The sequence below is a fragment of the Vidua macroura genome, chromosome 2 (assembly GCF_024509145.1).
Source record: "Vidua macroura isolate BioBank_ID:100142 chromosome 2, ASM2450914v1, whole genome shotgun sequence".
Lineage (NCBI taxonomy): Eukaryota > Metazoa > Chordata > Aves > Passeriformes > Viduidae > Vidua > Vidua macroura.
The window spans coordinates 97,632,809-97,652,535 of record NC_071572.1 but is presented as its reverse complement, the minus strand read 5'-3'; the positions used below and the strand labels follow the sequence as shown (position 1 = coordinate 97,652,535).

The 19,727-nt window shown below is 45.0% G+C and overlaps 2 protein-coding genes across 3 annotated transcripts in view; one reads left to right on the top strand and one right to left on the bottom strand.

Annotated features, from left to right (window-relative positions):
• Positions 1–1,142, bottom strand: part of COG6 (component of oligomeric golgi complex 6) — a 55,240-nt gene extending 54,098 nt beyond the window's left edge. The window contains exons 1-2 of one of the 2 annotated variants that reach the window (XM_053970931.1): positions 972–1,142; positions 266–409 (exon numbers count right to left, since the gene is read on the bottom strand). In XM_053970931.1, the coding sequence (XP_053826906.1) occupies positions 266–409; positions 972–1,100 (273 nt within the window). In that variant the 5' untranslated portion in view covers positions 1,101–1,142. Of the gene's footprint in view, positions 1–265; positions 410–750; positions 850–971 lie in introns of those variants that run through there. The other variant, XM_053970932.1, reaches the window with a different exon arrangement.
• Positions 1,143–17,400: 16,258 nt separating this feature from the next.
• The window catches only part of LHFPL6 (LHFPL tetraspan subfamily member 6), a 135,504-nt gene continuing 133,177 nt past the window's right edge, over positions 17,401–19,727 (top strand). The window contains exon 1 of the mRNA XM_053971557.1: positions 17,401–17,797. The gene's annotated coding sequence lies outside the window, so the exon portion shown is untranslated. The remainder of the gene's footprint in view (positions 17,798–19,727) is intronic.

Here is a 19,727-nt window from a genome sequence, read left to right as displayed (position 1 = left end):
AATTAGATGCCCTAGTTACAAGGAACATTGTTGCTCTAGGCTGCCTGTTAGTCAGTGCAGAGCAATGCACCTCTAAACATCAAGATTCACTCATGACTTGGATCTGTTTGAAACATCCAATTTCCAACAAATGAAACAATTTTACTGTAAAAGTATATCTGTCCTGGAAAGTTAAAATACCTGTTAATCTTTTTTTCTGTTGTAAAACTTTAAATCACATAGCAGTGCTCTTGTAAAATAGCTAGTCATCCTGCAAAAACATTACCTCTTTAACTTGCTTGAATATGTGCACAAATTCTTCATTTATGGCCAGGCTTCGTCGTTCAATGTCTCCACGCAGGTTCCTTCGGGTGCGCAAACTGTTTTCCACAAAAAAGGTTGAGAGAGCCTTGAGTGCTTCCAGCATTTCCTAGAAAATAAAAAAGGACCTTCAGTTTGCATGCAGTTACAAAGAAGGAGGTTAAATAGTCTGTACCAACCCCAAGTTCATGGTCTTATTAAAAATAAAGCAAACCTAATAAGTGGTTTTAGAGGAAAAGCTACCTTAACACACTCCGCATCAGTTGGCAAACAACTAAAATAATTGCTGAGCCTTTCTTCTTCTCTTATGACAGAAAACTTTGTCCACAATTTTGCAGTAGCTTTACCCAATAAGACTACTTTCTGTAAATGAATTACCTATCCACAGCAAGAAAACATCTAAATTACAAAAAGCTTGAGAAGTGCCCTTTCGAGGCAAGTAATACAAACCTCCCTGCGATCTGAAGGGATAAAACAGGAGCGCGGCATGTTGCTGGAGAAGCGAAAGCTAATTTTATTTGTAATTAATGCAGCAAAGGACCGCCCGCAGCTCCGCAGCGGAACTGAGGCTAGGGCAGGACTCGCCTCCCCGCCGCGAAGCCTGTCGGGGCCCGCGGCCCCTGACGGCTCATCCGGCCCCCGCCCCGTCCCGCCGCCGCCGCCCGACCCACCTTGTCATTGTCCAGGCGCGTTTCCAGGATCTTGTTGAGCTTGCGGGACAGCGGGTTGGTGCCGGGAGCAGCCGGGAGCCCCGGGGCGGGAGCGGCGGGCGGCGGCGGCGGCGCGGCGGTGTCGGCCATGGCTGCGGCCCTCCCGGCCACAGCGGCGCCACACGGAGCGGCTCCGGCGGAAACGCGCTCCGAGCATTTGGTTCCGGACTAACGCAGGCCGGCTGTAGAGCCAGGCCTTACCTGGTGCAAGATGGCACTCGGGCTTTTTCTGTTTATTTCTTTGTTTTTACTGATATATTGAAAATACATAAAAATTAAAATATTAATAACTAAAAATAATTTACTCACTAAATGAAGGATTTTGAGTGGATGATAGAGGGTTCACTTCATGAGAGCAGATAGCTGTATTTATTTCACAAAACAAATGCTTTACTTATGAGGACAGCTAGTAAGGAAAAAATAAATGAGATCTCTGTTGTATAAGCTGACAGCAGTGGCTGTAATATGTGTCAAAATGAGGAGGCTGTCTTGTTTCTGCTGTGCATTTACTGACACAGAAGTGACCTCCCAAGGTCTCCTCACAACTCCAGAGCACAAAATCAGAGTCAATTAAGCTGAAGATGTCTGAGATGATCGAGTCCCACCTATGACCTGACAGCACCTCAACCAGACCACAGCACTGAGCGCCACATCCAGTCGTTCATTAAACACCTCCAGGGACAGTGACTCCACCACCTCCCTGGGCAGCCCATTCCAATGCCCAGTGACCCTCTCTGCAAAGAAATTCCTCCTAACATCCAACCTAAACCTCCCCTGCTGCAGCTTAAGACCATGACCTCTTGTATTGTCACTTGTCCCATCTGAAATGCTGAGGTGCAGCAGAGGGTTTCTGTGGGCTTTTCCAAAGGACAGAAAGCAGGTAGGCAGATAAAGGTAAGATGCCATGGAGAGAGGATGACTAACAGTGCACAGCTATTACGTAAGAAGACACGGGTTTCACCATGGTATTAGCTGTGAAAACAGCACCACCTTTCCAATTGTCTGATGGTGTGTGGTCAAAACCCAAAGATTCAAGCAGTAGCTTAACTCTTTGGGAGTTTGGGGATTTCACATTGCTCTTCTGAAGACCCTTCCTGAAAATAACTGCAAGCACATCAAGTAGACATTGCCTTTATGCCCAAGGTCAGAGCACTGAGCTTCTGAATGGTTTTATTCATTAATTATTTTTTCTTTTAGTTTGAGTCATTTACCTCAAGAAAAAACTGTATGACCAGAGCCCTTGAAATCTTAGTGTGATGGAGACAGTGATAGGATATTTTGCTATTTAATTTTTGTTTGTTTGTTTATTTGCTTCCTCACATGGGTCCTCTACATAGAAGGCTGGCTTTTCTGAACAGTCTGTGTAGTGCCGTGTTTCTATTCTTGGCTAGTCAGCAAGAAGGATTTCAAGCATTTTCAGACATGTTGTTTTCCTTAGTTTCTGTTTCTCACCCCCCCTATTACATTGATGTTATCTCCTTCTAGATGTCCTTTACTTCTGACTAAGCTTCCAGGAGCCAGGATCTCCCTTCTCCATGTCAGAAGAGATAAAACAGCCCGCAGTCATCACAGGTGTAAGCAATTAATATTTAAGCATGTCAAGAAAATCCTACTATTAGAAAGATCCCCTCCCACCTATAAGCTGGATGTTGTTAGTTGTTTGAACAACACTTCAAATGCTGTTAACCTGATGGATGAGTTGACAGAGTGAAGGCACACCTTGAAGTTAGAAAGGCTCCAACATCTGAAACACAAGTGTCAGATAAGTCATGACCATTGCCAAGTCTTGTCCAACAAGTTATACCACAAACATACAAGGAGCCAGAAAGAATTCCCTCTATTAGTTGGTACATGCATTTTCTTTTGAAGCAACCAGTTCTGTTTTCAGATGCTTCTTCATGGGTGTGCATTTCTTCAAGAATGTGTTTTGTGAGCCAGAATGCTTCTAGCTAATGTAAAACATTGGGCTGACAGGAACCAATGGAGTTTTGAAATAGTATGTGTTTATCTATGCATATGTTCTTTTGAAAAATGAGAAGAAATAATCAAGGGAGCACTTTTTTACCTCACAAGTCTAAAAGCTGTTTGTATGAGGATACCAGTGCTTATATCTTGTTCATCTTTTAGGAATATTAGATGCAGTTATAAAAAGAAATCCTCTCTGATGCAAATAATTTTTGCAGGGTAGATTTTTTCCTCAGAACAGATTTTTTTTTAACAGAACTTTAAATGTGGCTGCAACAAAGTCACCATCTAGAACTCAGCTGGTGTGCCATGTCTTGTGTTCATCACAAAGATGGGTTTGGCATGACATTCTTACCAGTCTGCTTGCCCACCATCAAACATCCTGTTAAATCAATTGGATGTACACTGCGGGATAAAATGCTTGGGATTTTGTGATCTGTAACTCCCAGAAGGTACTTTGATTTCATTTATCAGTTTTTGTGTGTCAATGGTAGACAGTTTGTGTAGTGTGTGTAATTTACACCACTGCAAGTTCCCTTACCAAAGGGATCAGAGCTACAGATGTAGTTCAGAAATGCCTGGCACAGGGTGTTTTCTGTTCATTTGCTTAGTTCCTTACTATGGTGCTTTCTGGTTTTGTGGGCTTTCCCTCTCAGAAGCAAAACTGTTTGACAGCTGTTGTTACCACTGTGCAGCTGGTGAAAATGTTCACAAACCACTCGTTTGGTGCACAGACAGGAGTACAGTTCAGCCTGCAGAACAAGGTGTGGTCGGGCATGTCACCTGCTGTCTACCTAGTCAAAGCTAGTAAGTGCTGCTGTACTTTCAAATGCTTGGGAGTACATGCACTTTCTGAAGACAAAGAAAGGTTTGTAGTAGTGATCTGAATTTGTTCCACAAAAGGGTAAGTAGTAATAAAACTTAAGTGGATGAATAGGCTGACTGGGGTCAAAGACATAGCTGGATGTATTTCCTTATCCTGTGACAAAAGAGGAGTGACAGAGCAGGACATAAAGAAAATGTTTTCTTAAACACAAAGAAGAAGGAATAGCTCTTGTTATGGGTGTTGTTATAGGCAAATGAGAGTGAGAAAGGAAGACTTCTGTGATGAAGGAAAAAGGAAATTTACAAATGGGAAGGGAAGGGAAGGGAAGGGAAGGGAAGGGAAGGGAAGGGAAGGGAAGGGAAGGGAAGGGAAGGGAAGGGAAGGGAAGGGAAGGGAAGGGAAGGGAAGGGAAGGGAAGGGAAGGGAAGGGAAGGGAAGGGAAGGGAAGGGAAGGGAAGGGAAGGGAAGGGAAGGGAAGGGAAGGGAAGGGAAGGGAAGGGAAGGGAAGGGAAGGGAAGGGAAGGGAAGGGAAGGGAAGGGAAGGAAAGGAAAGGAAAGGAAAGGAAAGGAAAGGAAAGGAAAGGAAAGGAAAGGAAAGGAAAGGAAAGGAAAGGAAAGGAAAGGAAAGGAAAGGAAAGGAAAGGAAAGGAAAGGAAAGGAAAGGAAAGGAAAGGAAAGGAAAGGAGGACTAATACAGAACTTTCCTCAATATGATGCACAGAGCACATAGGAATGGGAAGCATTATAAAGTCAGGGATGTGAAAGGTCATATAACAAATGCCCATAACTCATTGTATTTTTCTTACAATATAATAGATAAAAAGAATTTGACAATGCTATTTTGCATACAATTTTCAGGTCCTACAGTGAAGGAGAGCATCTGAAGGAAGCTGGCTATGATATATTGCTGCTCAACTATGTCATCCTTGTGAAAATGTTTACAGCCCTTTATGCTGATGTCCCTATAGATGATCCAGTGAGTGGAACCTGGCTATGCCGGGCTCTCCACTGCAGACAGCATACCCCAAAAGAAATCCACCACTGCCTTATAATCTTCACTAGTTCTCTGCCATGAAATTATTCCTTGGCTTTCTCCAGTATTTTGATGTGTCTTTGTGCTAAGGTTGGACTAGAAAATCCAACCAATAAACAGGAACACATGAAAATGTTCTGTGTCTTTAAGTCAATTAGAGCTGGATTTTTAAATTATTTATTTTCTTAGAGGTTAATATTGTAGAATCTTTTCACCAGACCATTTCCTGATCATTCCTGACCATTTCCAAATCAATCCATTTCCTGAGGTAACTTTTTTAAAAAAAACTCAGACAATACTGACATCATCTGGAAATTGGAAATATGACTCTGTGAATGATTTGGCCAAAGGTCACCCTGACAGCAACACGTAGTCATATAGTCTGTGTCCCTTGAAGGTCCAGGAGGATGTACAGTTCTGAAGTTTTAGGTTAGCTCATGCTATCTCACTTGAGGATTTATTGTCATGCCTCACAGTCAGCAGTAGTAGCTGTAATATATGTGATGCTGAATCAGCCACCTGGCTGAGGAGCTATAAAGCTTCTGTTTGTTATAACTCAGTGAAAAGATAACACTAGCAGTACAGTATGCACTTTAATACATACCAAACCCATGAAATCTTCCTGTTCATCTCCTGCTAAAAATCCTCAACCATTGATTTCAAGGGAAGCACTGTATCAGCAAAACTAATAGGGTTTAATCTAAATTTATTTGATTCTAGAACAGTACAGAATAAAGGACTTTTCTAAGCAAGTGGTTGTCTAAAGTATGTGGTCACATCCCTGGCAAGGTCAATTACATTGGTCATGGCACTGCCACTCACTTCAGCCAGGGCCCAAATTTTACCTAAGAAAAAAAAAACAAACACATGGTTTAGATCATGGAGCTGTGAGAACAAATATCTGCTTGTGGCTGATGAATGGCATCACCTTAGTGACACCACGTCTCTGTGGCTGAAGTATAAAGCTTATCTTCCTTTGCATATGCTCACTAGTATGCTTACCATTATAATGACAATATAGCAACAGAAAGGAATATTTTTGCAGAAAAAAAGTACAAGCAGGACACATAACATGATAATGATGTGTGCCAGGCCTACTGACCTCTCTCTTCAAGCAATGACTGTCTGCTGGCAAAAAGTCCCTGGAATGTGTTCGGTTTTATAGGTGAAATAAAAATAACCCAAACAACTGAACAAAAATTACAACTATTCACCATCAGAAAAAGAAACAGTACCCTTCGTTATGTCCTGATCTCAGCTGAAGTCAATGTCTAGCAAAGAAAATCTAGAGAGCAATACCTAAATTACTGGACCGTGCCCTCAGATCAGCTGATCACCAAAAGGCCTTCTATGAGATCACGACAGGGTCATGATGTGGATCAAGCCAAAGGTAGATCTAATAAATTGCAAGAATGACAGCATTAGTAAAATACCTCTTGAGTCAGTACATCAGCAACACAAGTTTTGACAAAGACCATAACTACTGCAAACTTTGACTCCAACTGCTGAGCGACAGTGCATTATTTTTCTCAGCCCCGGTCAGCTCCCGAGTGCCCGGATTGGGCACCTCGGCTTCTCGTTGGGGCCGGCGCTTGTTGCTACTTCCGAGAGCTTCTGCTGCTGCACTCTGGGGTGGGCTGGCCGCGCTTTGCCATCGGTGTGAGGGAGGAAATGAAGAGGCAGGGAAAACGTCCAAACCCGTCCGCATGGCGGCTGGATGCGTTATTGGCCGCGAGAGCCACGATGGAGAAGCTGCAGCCCACTCCCAACCTCGCGTGGACAAAAGTAGCACTGGGACCAGGGGGGAGCGGGATGATATGGGGTGGGACAGGGAGGATGGGAGCCCTCCCACCCAATGAATACAGGCGTCGTGGTGATGAGGTGTACTACAGCGACCAACGGGAACATGGCAGGGGTGGACACGGGGCTTTGGGCCGAGTGGGACCGTGGGGATGGGGTGATGGACACAGAATCCTCAGGAGTGGGCAGGGAGTTGCCACAGGAGTGGCAGGGGGGAGCTCCAATGGCAGGCAGCCTGGAGCTAACCACCGTGGGGGCGGGAGGGGAAACACGGGGAATGCACGAGGGTACACAGAACCGGCAAACTAACAAAGATCAGAACCCCTAATCTGAACCCAAACCCAGGATGCAACACTGCTGTATTTTTATCCAGTTTGACCTGTGGGTCCAACATCCATGTCTTATGGATCTCTGTCAAATCTCTTAGTTTTTTCCTCCTTTGTCTTTTCTGGTGTGTTTCTTGTGAACATGCTCTTCTTGTGATGCCTTAGTGGAAACTCAGGTATTGTCTTAAGCCCCCCCCAGCTAGTGATCAACCATGACTATTCTTCACTGAAGCATTTTTGTTCTTCCCAGAACCCAACCACTGTGGTCACTTTGTATTTGGAGTTCAAGTTACTGAAGATGTGTGATAAATGTAGCATATAGTTCTGTCATTCAGGATTCATACAGGACTCCAAGATAGTATAACTCGACTTGGCAGGACCAGAGATGCATAAAAGTAGAATGAAATGCATTTTTGCAGCCCTTTCCGCCCCCCACCCCTTATTTTTTATTACATTGACTGGCTGGTCTGTGTTTTGAAGTCTATTTGAATTTTCCAAAGCTCCTTTTAAACTCCTGTTACACAGCTTCTGCCCTCTTGCCCTTTTTGCACCTACACACATACTTCTTCCACGCAAGCAGGGTAGTATTACAGGCTTCTCTCAGCTCCTGGCAATTTTTTTACCATAGTCAGTATCCAAAGTACAGTCCTTAGTGTTAGTAATTGCTCTGGTGGATCTGGTAGCTGTTGATTGGGATGTAGTTACATAAGATGATAAAATTCTCACCTTGCTAGCCCAGCAAATCCTGCACAAATGTTGTAGTGGCACAGAACAGACAAGATTGTATTGTCAAGGACATCTGGCATGTAGAAACTCCCTTTTAAATGACAGCTAACAATTTTATCAGGCAAAAGTGTTTCTGGAGCCATGAGCTCACAAGGAGCTCTTGAGGGAAAAAGCAGTAGTGGGGCATGAGGCAAAAACTATACAGCTTCACCACAAAAGCCATTGTCTTGTGAAAGAGCACTTGAGGGATGTTGCTAGTAAAAGTTGCAAAAAACATGTTGATGATCACAGCAATTTTCATAGCAGTAATACAACATCAACCTAATTTTACAGGTATGGGTGTCATAAATAGCTTTTCCTAGTGCTCATAACAATTCTGTTTGGGTGAATTTAATGCGACTTTATTGCTACTTCAGGAGAAATAAAAGTTTCCAAAATGCCAGAAGTCACACTCTCAGATATCTGTCAGGAGCCTAGCCAAACAGCTTCGCAGCAATCCCAGTGTGGAGCTACCTGGTTTATTTGGATTTGATTCTTTCTGTAAAGTTGACTCAGAAGTGTCATCTGGGCTTGCCTCAACCATTCATCTTTGTGTGTCAGCTCATACAGCCCTTCCAAAGCCTTGGCGAGATGCCATCACCCTCAGAGATGCTGGAAAGCTGCTGTGTATAAAAATAACTTATTACTTAATGCCTGACACTGGTTGCAGTCACCGCAGTTGACTGCAAATCGCAAACAATTTCTATGCAAAGGTCTGCTCACCTCCAGATGAAATACATTTAAACCTTCTGTTTCTTGCTAAAATGACCTGGCATCCCTTTCTGGTGGTCATTTCTGCCTTCATGGCATTATTACAGGGCCTGCATCCCCATGACTGATGCACTGGAAACAAGTAATTGTGTCTCCAAGGGCAGGCAAGTGTTGTTTCTAAACTTTGGTATATGTGACTCATATTTATCCATTTACAATCTGAAATAGTGGGGATGGAGTGAGAGTCTGCCAAGAACTGGCAGCCTGATGGTGACTTAGTGTGTCCTGGGATCACCAGTGGGCTGCAGGACATTGTGGGGAGCATGGTGATGGGCTGGCTAGTACTGGTCTCGCTCTGTGGCTACACTGGAAGGAAAAAGCATTGAGTGTTTTCTGCTTAGATGAGAGTTTTGACAAAGCAGGAGTTCTGTGTTGGCATCTACTGCAGCTGACTTGGTTGGTGAGGCTGGGTGTACAGAATGGTGTCAACAGCTTTGTGAAGCACTCACATTCCCTGGCAGAAGCTCAAGGAGCATTTCCAGCAACCTCCAATTACAGTACTAATTACAAGAGATTATCAAGTTCCCCAGAATAGACCCCAAGCTTCCTTTTGCATGCAAACTAGCAGCAACTTTCTTGTCCATGCAGGTAAAGCTCTCTTCAGAGTATCATCAGTCTGAATATACATCACTCATCACTGTCAACTTTCTTTAAATAATGCCATCTTAAAATATTGTTGTGCATGTAGAGCACATGCCTGTCAAAAAGCAAATGTCATGTTGAGTGAACTGCCAGTCTAGAGGTTTTGAAAGGATATTTTTACGTTAGTTTTGATGATTAGAGGCTTCTTTCTGCTTCTGTCTCATACATGTCCTTTTATGTGATAAAGTCTAGAGTACTAATAATATAGGCAAGGTAATATCTCAAGGAAAAGCATCAGGTTCTTTAACCAGATTGCAGTGCTAACTGGCAAAATTAACATATTTGTGCCTCACTGAAGAAAGCTTATGACAAAAAATGCCCATGCTGGCCTGGAGCTAGGCTTTCTTTTACTGGTCAAAAAGCAGATTATTTTACTGTGATGTAATTGCTGATCTATTGCTGATATATGGAGCTCTTAATATTAAGTGGCCTGAATCTATTATTGCTGTCTTCAACTTGAATATCTGAACAGTTGCAGACAAAATTAAGAACTTTTAGAGGGATGTATCTCAGCAGTTTTCTAACACCTAAAAGTCAGAAGTAAAATCCATAGCTAACCATCTATCAGAGCATGGAAAGAAAAGCACTTTCAGAATGCAATTCATCCTCAGATTCCTACCCAGTCTTCTCCTCTGACTGCATAGAAAACTTGTGTGCTGGACTGTTGAGCAGACAAAATTTTTTTACCCCTGTTTGTCTGACAGTGGCTTTTGACTTCTCTACAAATAATTCTAAGAATATGCTCCAGCTTCAGTACTGTGGAAATCAAATACGGTGTTTGAATCCCAGTGTAACCCCAGGTTCTCCTTATACTCATGGGGAAATGGATAAAAAAATCAGGAGGTTTGATTTTACAATTAAAAAATAAAATATCTTGTTTTCACAGCAAAATGATCTAGTTGCTGCCTGTAGGCATGTGACATATCATGCAGATGTATATAATTTTGGATGACATATCATGGACTTGCCAGTTGAAAAGGTAGAACTGCCCAAGGGCTAATTTAATTTTTGCTCGTGAATCAGAAAAAATGTTTACATTTTCATTCATAAATCAATGCTGCAGTCTAGTTCATACCTGCTGCTTCTGTTCCCTCTTCTCCTGTGCCTCTTCTCTTCATTTGTCACCTTCTGTCCATCCCCATGCAAATCCCTCTCTCAGAAATATGTCTTCCACTCTATCACAGACATGCCCACTTGGAATGCATTATTCACCTTCTCAGATACCAATATTTATCTAAATTTCTTTTAGTGTGATGGGATTTGCACACAATTTCTACTATCAGTAGTGGAGATATGTCGGCATACTACCACAGGAATACTGGCTTATGTCTGATTCATTTAGTAGCTGTTTTAAAAGAGACTTGAGTGTGAGCATATGTTGAGCTCCATTTTCCAAAGTGTCAGGCACTGTCTTGAGGATATACCTAAGTTCTTGGTGATTCATGGACAGAATTTCTGTGTTTTATGAGGTTGAGCCAAAGTTCCTTTTTTTTTTTTTTCAGTCACTGAAGTTAACAGAAGCCCTCATGGATGGGTATTGCAGCATAAATTAACTTCAGTTGAAGAAACAAGATGGTTGCAAAGGAAGACGAAAGTAAATTCTTACTGCATCAATAAGAGAGGAAGGATTCATTGCCTTTGAGAATTTGAAGGAAGAGGATAAAAATTAATTCCCTTTTTGTCACTGCCTCCAAAGCTCCAGTCTGAGCTCCATTCTGCCTCATTTTTCTGCAAATGTCTAAAGACTCAAGCAGTGGGCAGTTCTTTAATATGCAGAGCTAGCATAGAGTTCTCTCTACTCAAATATGAAAATGGCTTAGCAAATATCTAGTTTCTGCAAGGCCAGCTTGTGATCTATATTTGAGTAAAGAATTTTTTCCTTAAAAAAAAAAAAGTCCTTGTTTTAATGGGCAATTTCCCTTGAAAATGGTAAACTGCAAATTAAATGGCAAAAAGCAATTAATTATTAAAATTGTAATATCCTTGTAAAGGTTAAGAGGTAATATAAATGAAGTTCCTGTGAGCACATTAGCAGAATTACTATCTTCCCCCTTATAAGTGGTAACTAATGACCTTGCTAATTAGCTTTTTCATCAAGAAAAGGAATATTGAAATATGTAGTTATATTGCAAAAGCACAATCTATGAGTAGGTTATTTTGTTAAAATATAAAATCGAGAGAACACTCTCGGTGCTGAACCTTCCCAGAGAGGGTTAAGAGACCTTCCCAAATCATGTATGGGAGATGAGTGAAGCCCCCATAAACCAAAAGGAGATGATTAGTGACTTGCTATGGCAATTAGACATGCCCAAGAATATGGGCCCTGATTATCCACCCCAGAGTAGTGAGGGAACTCGTGAAAAGAACTTGCCAAACCACTCTCAATCACCCAGCAGTCCTGGTTAACTGTAGAAGTTCCAGCTGACTGAAAATTAGCAAATGTTGCAGCCATCTACAAGAAGGGTTGGAAGGATGATGTGGGGAACTACAGGCCTGTCAGCCTGACCTGGTCACCAGACGAGGTTATGGAAGAGATATCCTGAGTGCCATTGCATGGCCCGTGCAGGACAACCAGGGGATCAAGCCCAGCCTACATGGATTTACAAAAGGCAGGTCTTGCTTGACCAGATGGGTCTCCTGTCTCTATACCTATATATGTATTATAGAGATATGTATATAATCCCTATATCTGTATTATAAATACACATATATCTAGTAAATGCATGCTCATGTAGGTATATGAATGCTATATACATGCTGGATTTACTAAGGACAAGCCTTTTGGAGAGTTGTAAAATGAAAGAATTTGGTTCTTCCCCCACTGAGAACGTGTTTCAGACATTGATACACCTGGAAGTGAGTTCTGTTTGGGTTTCAGCTGACAAGAGCTGGCATTACAATTCTTCTGTGGATAAATCTCTGTGAGATTTCAGAAGTTTCAGCTTCGTGGAGTCCCCTAGTTCTGTACAACCCTCAGGGTACGATGAGGGGGGGAGGAAATGAGCTTCCACTTGGAAAATGAATTGGCCATCGTCCCCAACTCGAGGATTTTCAGCTTTCCTTTCTAAAAATCCCAGAAATCATTAGCCATATCCTTGGGAATGTGATCTAATAGGGTGACCTAGATGCAAGTGATTGCTGGAACTCACGGGGAGAGGCAGCTCTGCTCCAGTTCTGTGGAAAACGACTGGGGGAGGAACAGGACGCTGCCTTGAGCCCCCTTCTCAGATACACCCAGTTTAACCAAACCGCTAAAAGTCACCTTTGGGTTCTGCAAAGGCACCTTAGAAGCCTCAGGACAGTGGCCCAGGGCGGTTACAAATCCCAGAGGATTTATGGAGAACAGAAGCGCTCTCTGCTCTCTACCCCCGCTTTTCACACACACGCCCTTCCTCGTCTGCAGCCGCATCAAACGCTCCGGAGGGGCCAGGGCAGAAGCCGCGCCAGCCCCGCGGGGCCGGGAGGTGTGAGCCCCCCCTGCCCCGGGCTCTCCCGTCGCGGCCGGCCCCAGCCCTGCTCCGGCCCCGCCGCCCACCGAGTGTCACTGTCGAGCAGCGCAGCGCCCGCGCCCGCCGCCCCGAGCACCCATCGCCCGGGCACCGGTGCGCTCCGGGCCCTGCGCGGAAACTGGGACCTCCTGCTGAAAGCTGATCCCAGACTGAGGCTTTAAAGTGAAAAGAAACATCGTCTTTCTGTTGCACGTGTCGTTAAACAAACCCGTGTCTCCAAACGCGCCCGCCGCTTAGTGCGGGAAAGCACGGCGGCAAGACCTGCTCTTGGTACGTTCCCTGCATCTTTCTTTACCAGCATTTGGGGAAGATAGACAAGTGTCCCACTCATAAGTAAGATGACACTGTTAAATTATTTGTATTGGGTCTACATGCACAGAAAGCAGGCTTCCCGTAGATGAGCATTTCTTACTGGGAAATCACTCGTCCATCATCCAGATGTTCCTTATTTTAAAAAGTCCAGTTAAGAATAGTGGAAATTTAGGATTGAAACCAGCCATATTTTTTGTGAGTTTGTGCAGGGCTAAGACAATTCCCTGGTAAAGGTAGATGGGTCTGGGACCTGTAATCTCAGAGTTCAGTCACTTTGGCAGTGTTTGCAAGGGCAGAACAGGCATTCCTCCCTTCAGCCAAGGGCCTGGTGCAGAATAAACCCCCTTGTCCTCTCCCACAGCCACCAGGCTTGTCAACAACAGGACACAAAAGAGAAAATCAATAGCTGTAGCTACTATTTTAGAGCCTTGCAAAATGTAGAGCACCTGGTGGTTTTTATATAATAGATGATAAGTAATAACTTTATAAAGATGAAACAACATGCAAAGGGTTTATGGCAAATAATGAAGATTGTTTTCCTCTTTTGTTTTGCGTTGACATATTATTTTGATGTGCACCCAGAGATTAAAAGACTGATGTTAGCAACAACAGCATTGGGTAAGACAACTGTCTTTCAGAAATATGGCAAGTTTTGTTATAAATTGTTTGTAAGACAATTCACAAAATTTACCACTACTAGAACCACCAGAAAAATGTGTTGATGATAGGATAGTATTAAAATAGAGTGGAGAGAGGATCAGAGCCAAGTTTATAGGCTAAAATTCAGGTCTGGATGGGACAGCTCAAAACCCCAGGTGTCTAGTTCCACCCACAGTAGAAAATATGCAATTTGTTTGACTTGGAAGGACACCATACAGATGGACAGGATCTAGTCACTTGAATTTGTTTTCTTACCTTCCTCTGAGAAATTTTCAGGTTTTTGAGTTGAAGTTCTCTTTTCCTGTCTGTTTAGTTGATTTTTTTTTCCCAAGCTGCTGCAAGATTGGACATCATTTCAAGCAAATATATTAATTATCAGGTTATTTCTCTAACAGTACTTGTCTGTTTGGTTTTCAGTGACTATATTTGAATAATTGGGTTGACTTTCTGTTGCTCCCAGTGCATAGCCTCAAGTCTATTTTTCTACCTATACCTTCCTTTTTGATTTAAAATCGTGTACAGACACGACCTGAAGATCCAGTTTTGTGAGATGCTCGGAACCATGTTGGTGTGATCACTTTTCTGCAGACTACACAACCAAAAACATATGGTGGCCTGAAAGATTAAACTCTTTTGGTTTGTTTTCTGGTCAAAGACTGAAGAATGAGATGGAGGTTTGGTAGCTGCTTCATTTTCCTTTGGGTTCAGGAACATACATATTCCCCTATGGCATTTTATGTTGTCTTACAAGTCATACTGTAGTGAAAGAGTCTGTGGTTGAGCCTGTGATTAGCCAGGATTGATTTAGGTGCAGTGACAGGATTTTCTGTCTTTGTTCTGCTGCGCTGATTAGCTCCATCAAGTCTGTAGTGCCCCAGATGTAACAGCAGCTTAGTCAATGGATTGAGGAGAAGTAAAATGGTAAAATCTATAAGCATTTTTCCATCTCCCTGCTAGGGTAGTTTTCTGACAATGTATTCATGGGTGTTTGATTCAGTCTGACTTCAGTGGTTGCAGCAGAGGTTAATCCGTGGCTCAGGTTCCCTTGACCAGCTAGGAAGATTTCTCACAAGTGGATTATTTTAAAATTCAAAACACCAGGACCAATTTTAAAACCAGCTGCTATTTCAGTATAGATGAGACCCTAGGGACCATGTGTTTTGTTATTGCTATATTCTGAGGAGTTATCTGCTTTTGTCATAGCAAGAAAGACTGTGAATCCTAAAGCACAATGTAATAGCTCCCCTTTTCTTTTGAACAGGTTAGACTAGGATAGAAATATTTCAGCTAACTTTCAAGAAAAATACTTCCATGCACAATGATCCTAAAAGGAGAATCAAATGTTGATACAGTTGAAGCATGATGAGTTTTAAACATTAGCAGAAAATTGAATGAGAATTTGGATGTTACCTTATATACACAATGTGTTTAATTTGTTCCCAATCAAAACAAAACTCCCTGGACAGAAAATGAATTGTGAAATAAAGCTTATTTCCCAGCAAGTGACTAAGCCATGAAGCAAGCTTGTGGGGGCATTCAGAGACAGTTGGCAAAATGAGATGCTTCAGGAGAGATACAGAATTCAATGTACAGTTTCCATGAGGGAAAGCAGAATGGCAGCAGCTCAGGGAGTGAATGTACAGGCCATATAAGGCAAATAAATGAACTGCTGTAGAGATGCCATTAGCAAAGCAAACACTGACTTGGGGACCTTGGCATATACCATGGAAGAGATAAATTGCATGAATAAATTCATGCTTGTTTGCTTCTCCCTAGGCTTCCAATGCCAATTTTAACTGAGAAACAGTTTCCATGTGTGAAACAGAAGTTTTTCCACAGTCATTTTAATGCCAGGCAATTTCTACCCATGTCTGATCCCAACACATGTCTAATTTAGACATATTTATCACAGTTTCATTATAACCAGGCCTTTGGCTAAGAAAAGAATGACAGACCTCAGTCTTTAAACAATTAAACAACCATTTAATAACAGTACTCAATTCTTCCCTTTCTTTACACCAAGAGCAGAATTCCACTGACATAGTATTAGCTTAGTATCCCTGTCATTTCAGGCATTGGTAAAATGAATAGCAGGTGGTAGAACACCACACTAAGCCAAGTGGAGACATGTGAGCGGTAAACAGGGAGTGTCTACACTCTCCAGAAAGTGCATGGCTCCTTGCAGAAGTGGAGACCTGAGAGCTCCTGCATGCTTGGGGATGGAGGCACAACACCAGGCAGAAAGGTGATTTGAGGCGAGGATGCTGGAATGGTATGCTGTGGAGCAGGCTCCAGCTCTCAGCTTTGGGAAAGTCATACTAGCTCCCTTTCTGTCAGACACCCCATGGGCACATTCACTTTCATGTTTTGGTGTGGATCAAGGGTGTTCCTTTGAAGTGAATCTCCAGATCATCCTCACTTACCACGTTTTATTTTACCCAGCAGAGGTGAGAACACAGAGTGGATTCAGACAGCAATATAGCAAAAGACATGTGCCAGGAGTGTATCAGATGCGTTTGGAGTTATCATGGGGCCCTCAGTTCACAGACCCAGCCTGGAGTAAAACTGAAGAAAAAACTATTGAAAAGTGTGAATATCACTTAGGCCCTCAACACCTTGAGATCCAACACCATATTGATCCACATTACTTGCTAATATAGATGTATACCAGGTGAATGTAGCCTAGCGGTAGTTAGCTGTTGGTATGGCTGCTTTGGGGTTATGCCTTCATTGTCTTCCTCGTGGAGTATTTTATTGCATATATTCTAGCATTCAGCCTACATTTAACCCACTTCTTTGATTTTTTGAAGCACGTTTCCTTAAATACACTTGAAATGTTAGGGTGGAAAACTTGATCATGCTAGATACTTTCCAATCCATTTCTTATCCCTTGAGAAAGTATACATTTTTAGTAATATTCTGATTTTAAGACTTTGCATTACATGGAAAAAATGGAAGTCTAATTTTAAAAATACAATAAAGCGACTTTGTAATTCAATTCTGAAAATAGCTGCTATTACTATTAAATGGTGTAAATGCAGACTGAGTACAATAAACCTCACTTCCATTTAGCATTACTAATATTAATGAATGGTGTTTAAATTACACACCAGGACTGTAAAACATTACCAAAGAGATTTTGCATGTCTGGTGCTGACATAATTTAAACCTGTCATAAAATTGTAACTGAGAAATATATTCACGTTTCTGGGCGTAGAGGAAAGACCAGAATGGGAAATGTCTTTTTCTCCCAGAGGTTCTCTGTGCAGAAGGCAACCCCTCCTCAAAACTTTCCCACTTAAGACACTCTGGGAAACGGCTGAAGCTCCTGTTTCTCCGCTTGACCTAACCCATCCGGGAGGAGCTGATCGGTACTGTGATCACATTTGCTCTCTCTGTAGACCAACTCGGGAACTGTTGCGATCAAAATGCTGGATCAGCAGCTCGCATGCAGACAGACACAGTTCTTATCACACGCACACCATCAGGAGATTAGCCCATATTTTCCCATGTAAGGACTGCAATCTTCCCCCTTTCCTTAAAATACTCCTTTTCCGACGTCTTTACCACCCTCTCCTCTCCTGCTCTTCCCTCCTCTCCGTCCCCTGCTTCACCGCCCCTTGTACCCCGCACTGAGCCGCCGAGCCCGGCGACGCCGCAGCGCTCCCCGCCACCCCCGCACCAACCCGGCCCCGGGACCCGAGACCCCCCCGTCGCAGCCCAGGGCGGGCTCGGGAAACCGGGACCCACCCCCGCAGCGACCCCGCGGGGTCGGGACCACCGCCCCGCCCCGTGAGGGCTCGGGGACGCGCCCCCGTTCTCCCGTTCGCCGCTCCCCGCCGCCGCCCGGCCCCTCGCCCCCGGCCCCGTCCGCGGCCCCGCAACTGCGCCGACCGCGGCGGGTCCCGCCCGGGGAGGCGGTGGCGGGGAAGGGGGAGGAGAGGCGGCGGAGTGCGCTGCCGCCCGAGGAATCAAACGGGGGGAGAGAGGAACGCGCGGAGGAAAGGACGGGCCAGGCTGGGGAGGGTCCCGGTCCCGGTCCCGCCCGCCTCGGAGCACCCGCGTCGCCTCCGCGCCGGGACCGCGAGTAGAGTCGCTTGGAGCGGCCGCCACCCGCCGGCCCCGCGCCCATGTGCTCCCGGCAGCCGCGGCGGGCAGCCTCCACGCCCGGCGTGTCCGTAAGTAGCCCTTCGCTCTCCGGCACCGCGCCTGCCCCCATCCTGGCACTCCTAGACCCTTCGCCGCTCCTGCTCCTTCCGGACACCGGCTCTCTCGCACTCCATGCGCGGCTGAATCTCCTGCCCCTTACAGACCCCCTGCACCCCCTTCCCGTGTCGAACCCCTGCCCTTCCTCGCTCCCGGTACGTTGTATCCCCTTCATGACTCCGGATCCTCCAGCCTTCAGAACGTCCTTTCCCTCCCCGACCCCTCCCTACCCTGCACGGCCACATCCCCTGCATCCCCGGACCCTCTTTCCCTCCTGCGTTCCCTTTCCCCGCTCTGACACCCAGCTTAGCCGCATCCCTTGCCCGTTGCACCGGACCCTCTAGACTCTCTTCCCTGCTCGGATTCCCAGCCCTCTCATCCTCTTGTCTTCTCGAATCCTTCCTCTCCCGGGCCCCCGTCTTTCCCTATCTCCCTGTCACTCCGGACCGCTCTCCCTTCCCGGCCCCGCAGTTTCCCGGCTCTCCGTCCTCTTGGGTACTGGGATTCCCCACACTCTCGGCACCTCTGCCTTTCCAGCCCGTCCCCGGCCGCATTCTCCTTTCCCTCCCATTCGGCTCCTCTTGGACCCCCTGTCCCCAAAACCCCTTCTCCTCCCGTGTCTCCTGCCCCTCTGGGATCCCCTGCCCCTCCCAGGTCCCCTGAACCCCAGCCCGCCCCGCCCGGCACCCTCCCACCCTGCTGGCTCCGCGGGCGCTGCGCCCGCTCGCCCGCAGTTTTCCCCTGGCATCACCCCGGCGAGTTTTGGTTCCCGGCAGCCGCCTTCCCTCGGGGGAAGCCGTATCTCTCCGCCGCTCCCTCCTACCCCTGAAGGGCGGGGAGCGGGGTTTCGGGGCCGGAGGCGTGAGCCCGCCTCCCGGTGGAGCGCCCAGGCTGTGAGCTGGCAGGCTCCAGGGAGCCTAAGCTGCTGCCCCGCTGGAGCCGCAGGATTTGCAGGGTCCTACCCCGGGACACCCCATGTTGTCCCCTATTTCTAGCCGTACCTCCTCCTGCGATTCAAGGAATGATCTCCCCTAAGTGCTGTGACCCATTTTGGCTTAGACTTTTGGTGCCACGCCAAGACACAGACAGATCCTTCTCTAGATGATGCTACTGGAGCAATGGTGCCCCCAGCCATGCCTCTCCGGCAAGTTTTTATCCCCAGGGGTTTGGCAGTTTGCAGGTTGAAAGACATTTCTGTGGGTAGGCTACGGGTAGATAGGTGTACTCTTCTTCAGTAGCAGTATAGGCCTTTTTAATATTACAGAAGAGACTTTTCTTAGTGTTTTAAAAGTAAACAAAACTTTTGTTGGTGCACATGGCTAATTTCACTTACAGACTTTCTCTACATTCCCTCCTTGTGCTGAAGTAGTATTCATTTTGTTGCCTTTTCATGAATTGGATTCACTGATTGGCGTCTAATCATGCTTAGAAGAAAAAGCCCCTGTAAATAGCTATCAGAATTAATTTGGCAGCAACTGTGAGAAATGATCAAAAATTTGCAAATGCAGTTAGAATAATGATCCAACATGAATTTAATGAGAAATACACCCCCAGCCTCTGGGAATAGCATGTAGGTTTCTGTGACAGTCAAAATGCACTTGGGTGCACTGATACTGAGCTGAGAGGCTGGGAGTTGTCTGAGAAGGATACAAAGGGGTTATGGCTCCTTCCTGGGTTTGAGCTGGGAAGAGGCAAAGAAGAGCTGGGCTGAATGCAAGCAGGAATATTAAGAGAGACCTCTGTGTTTTAATTGTGTGCTCCTTGAGGTTGTGTAGGGGTGAATCCAAAAGATGTGGCAATGTCTTCACTTACCAGAAGCCCACCTGGAGTGGCACTTTGGGACATCAAGTGATAAAAGGCTCCTTTTGCACAGGGATGCCAAACAACTTGGAGTGCTGGAAA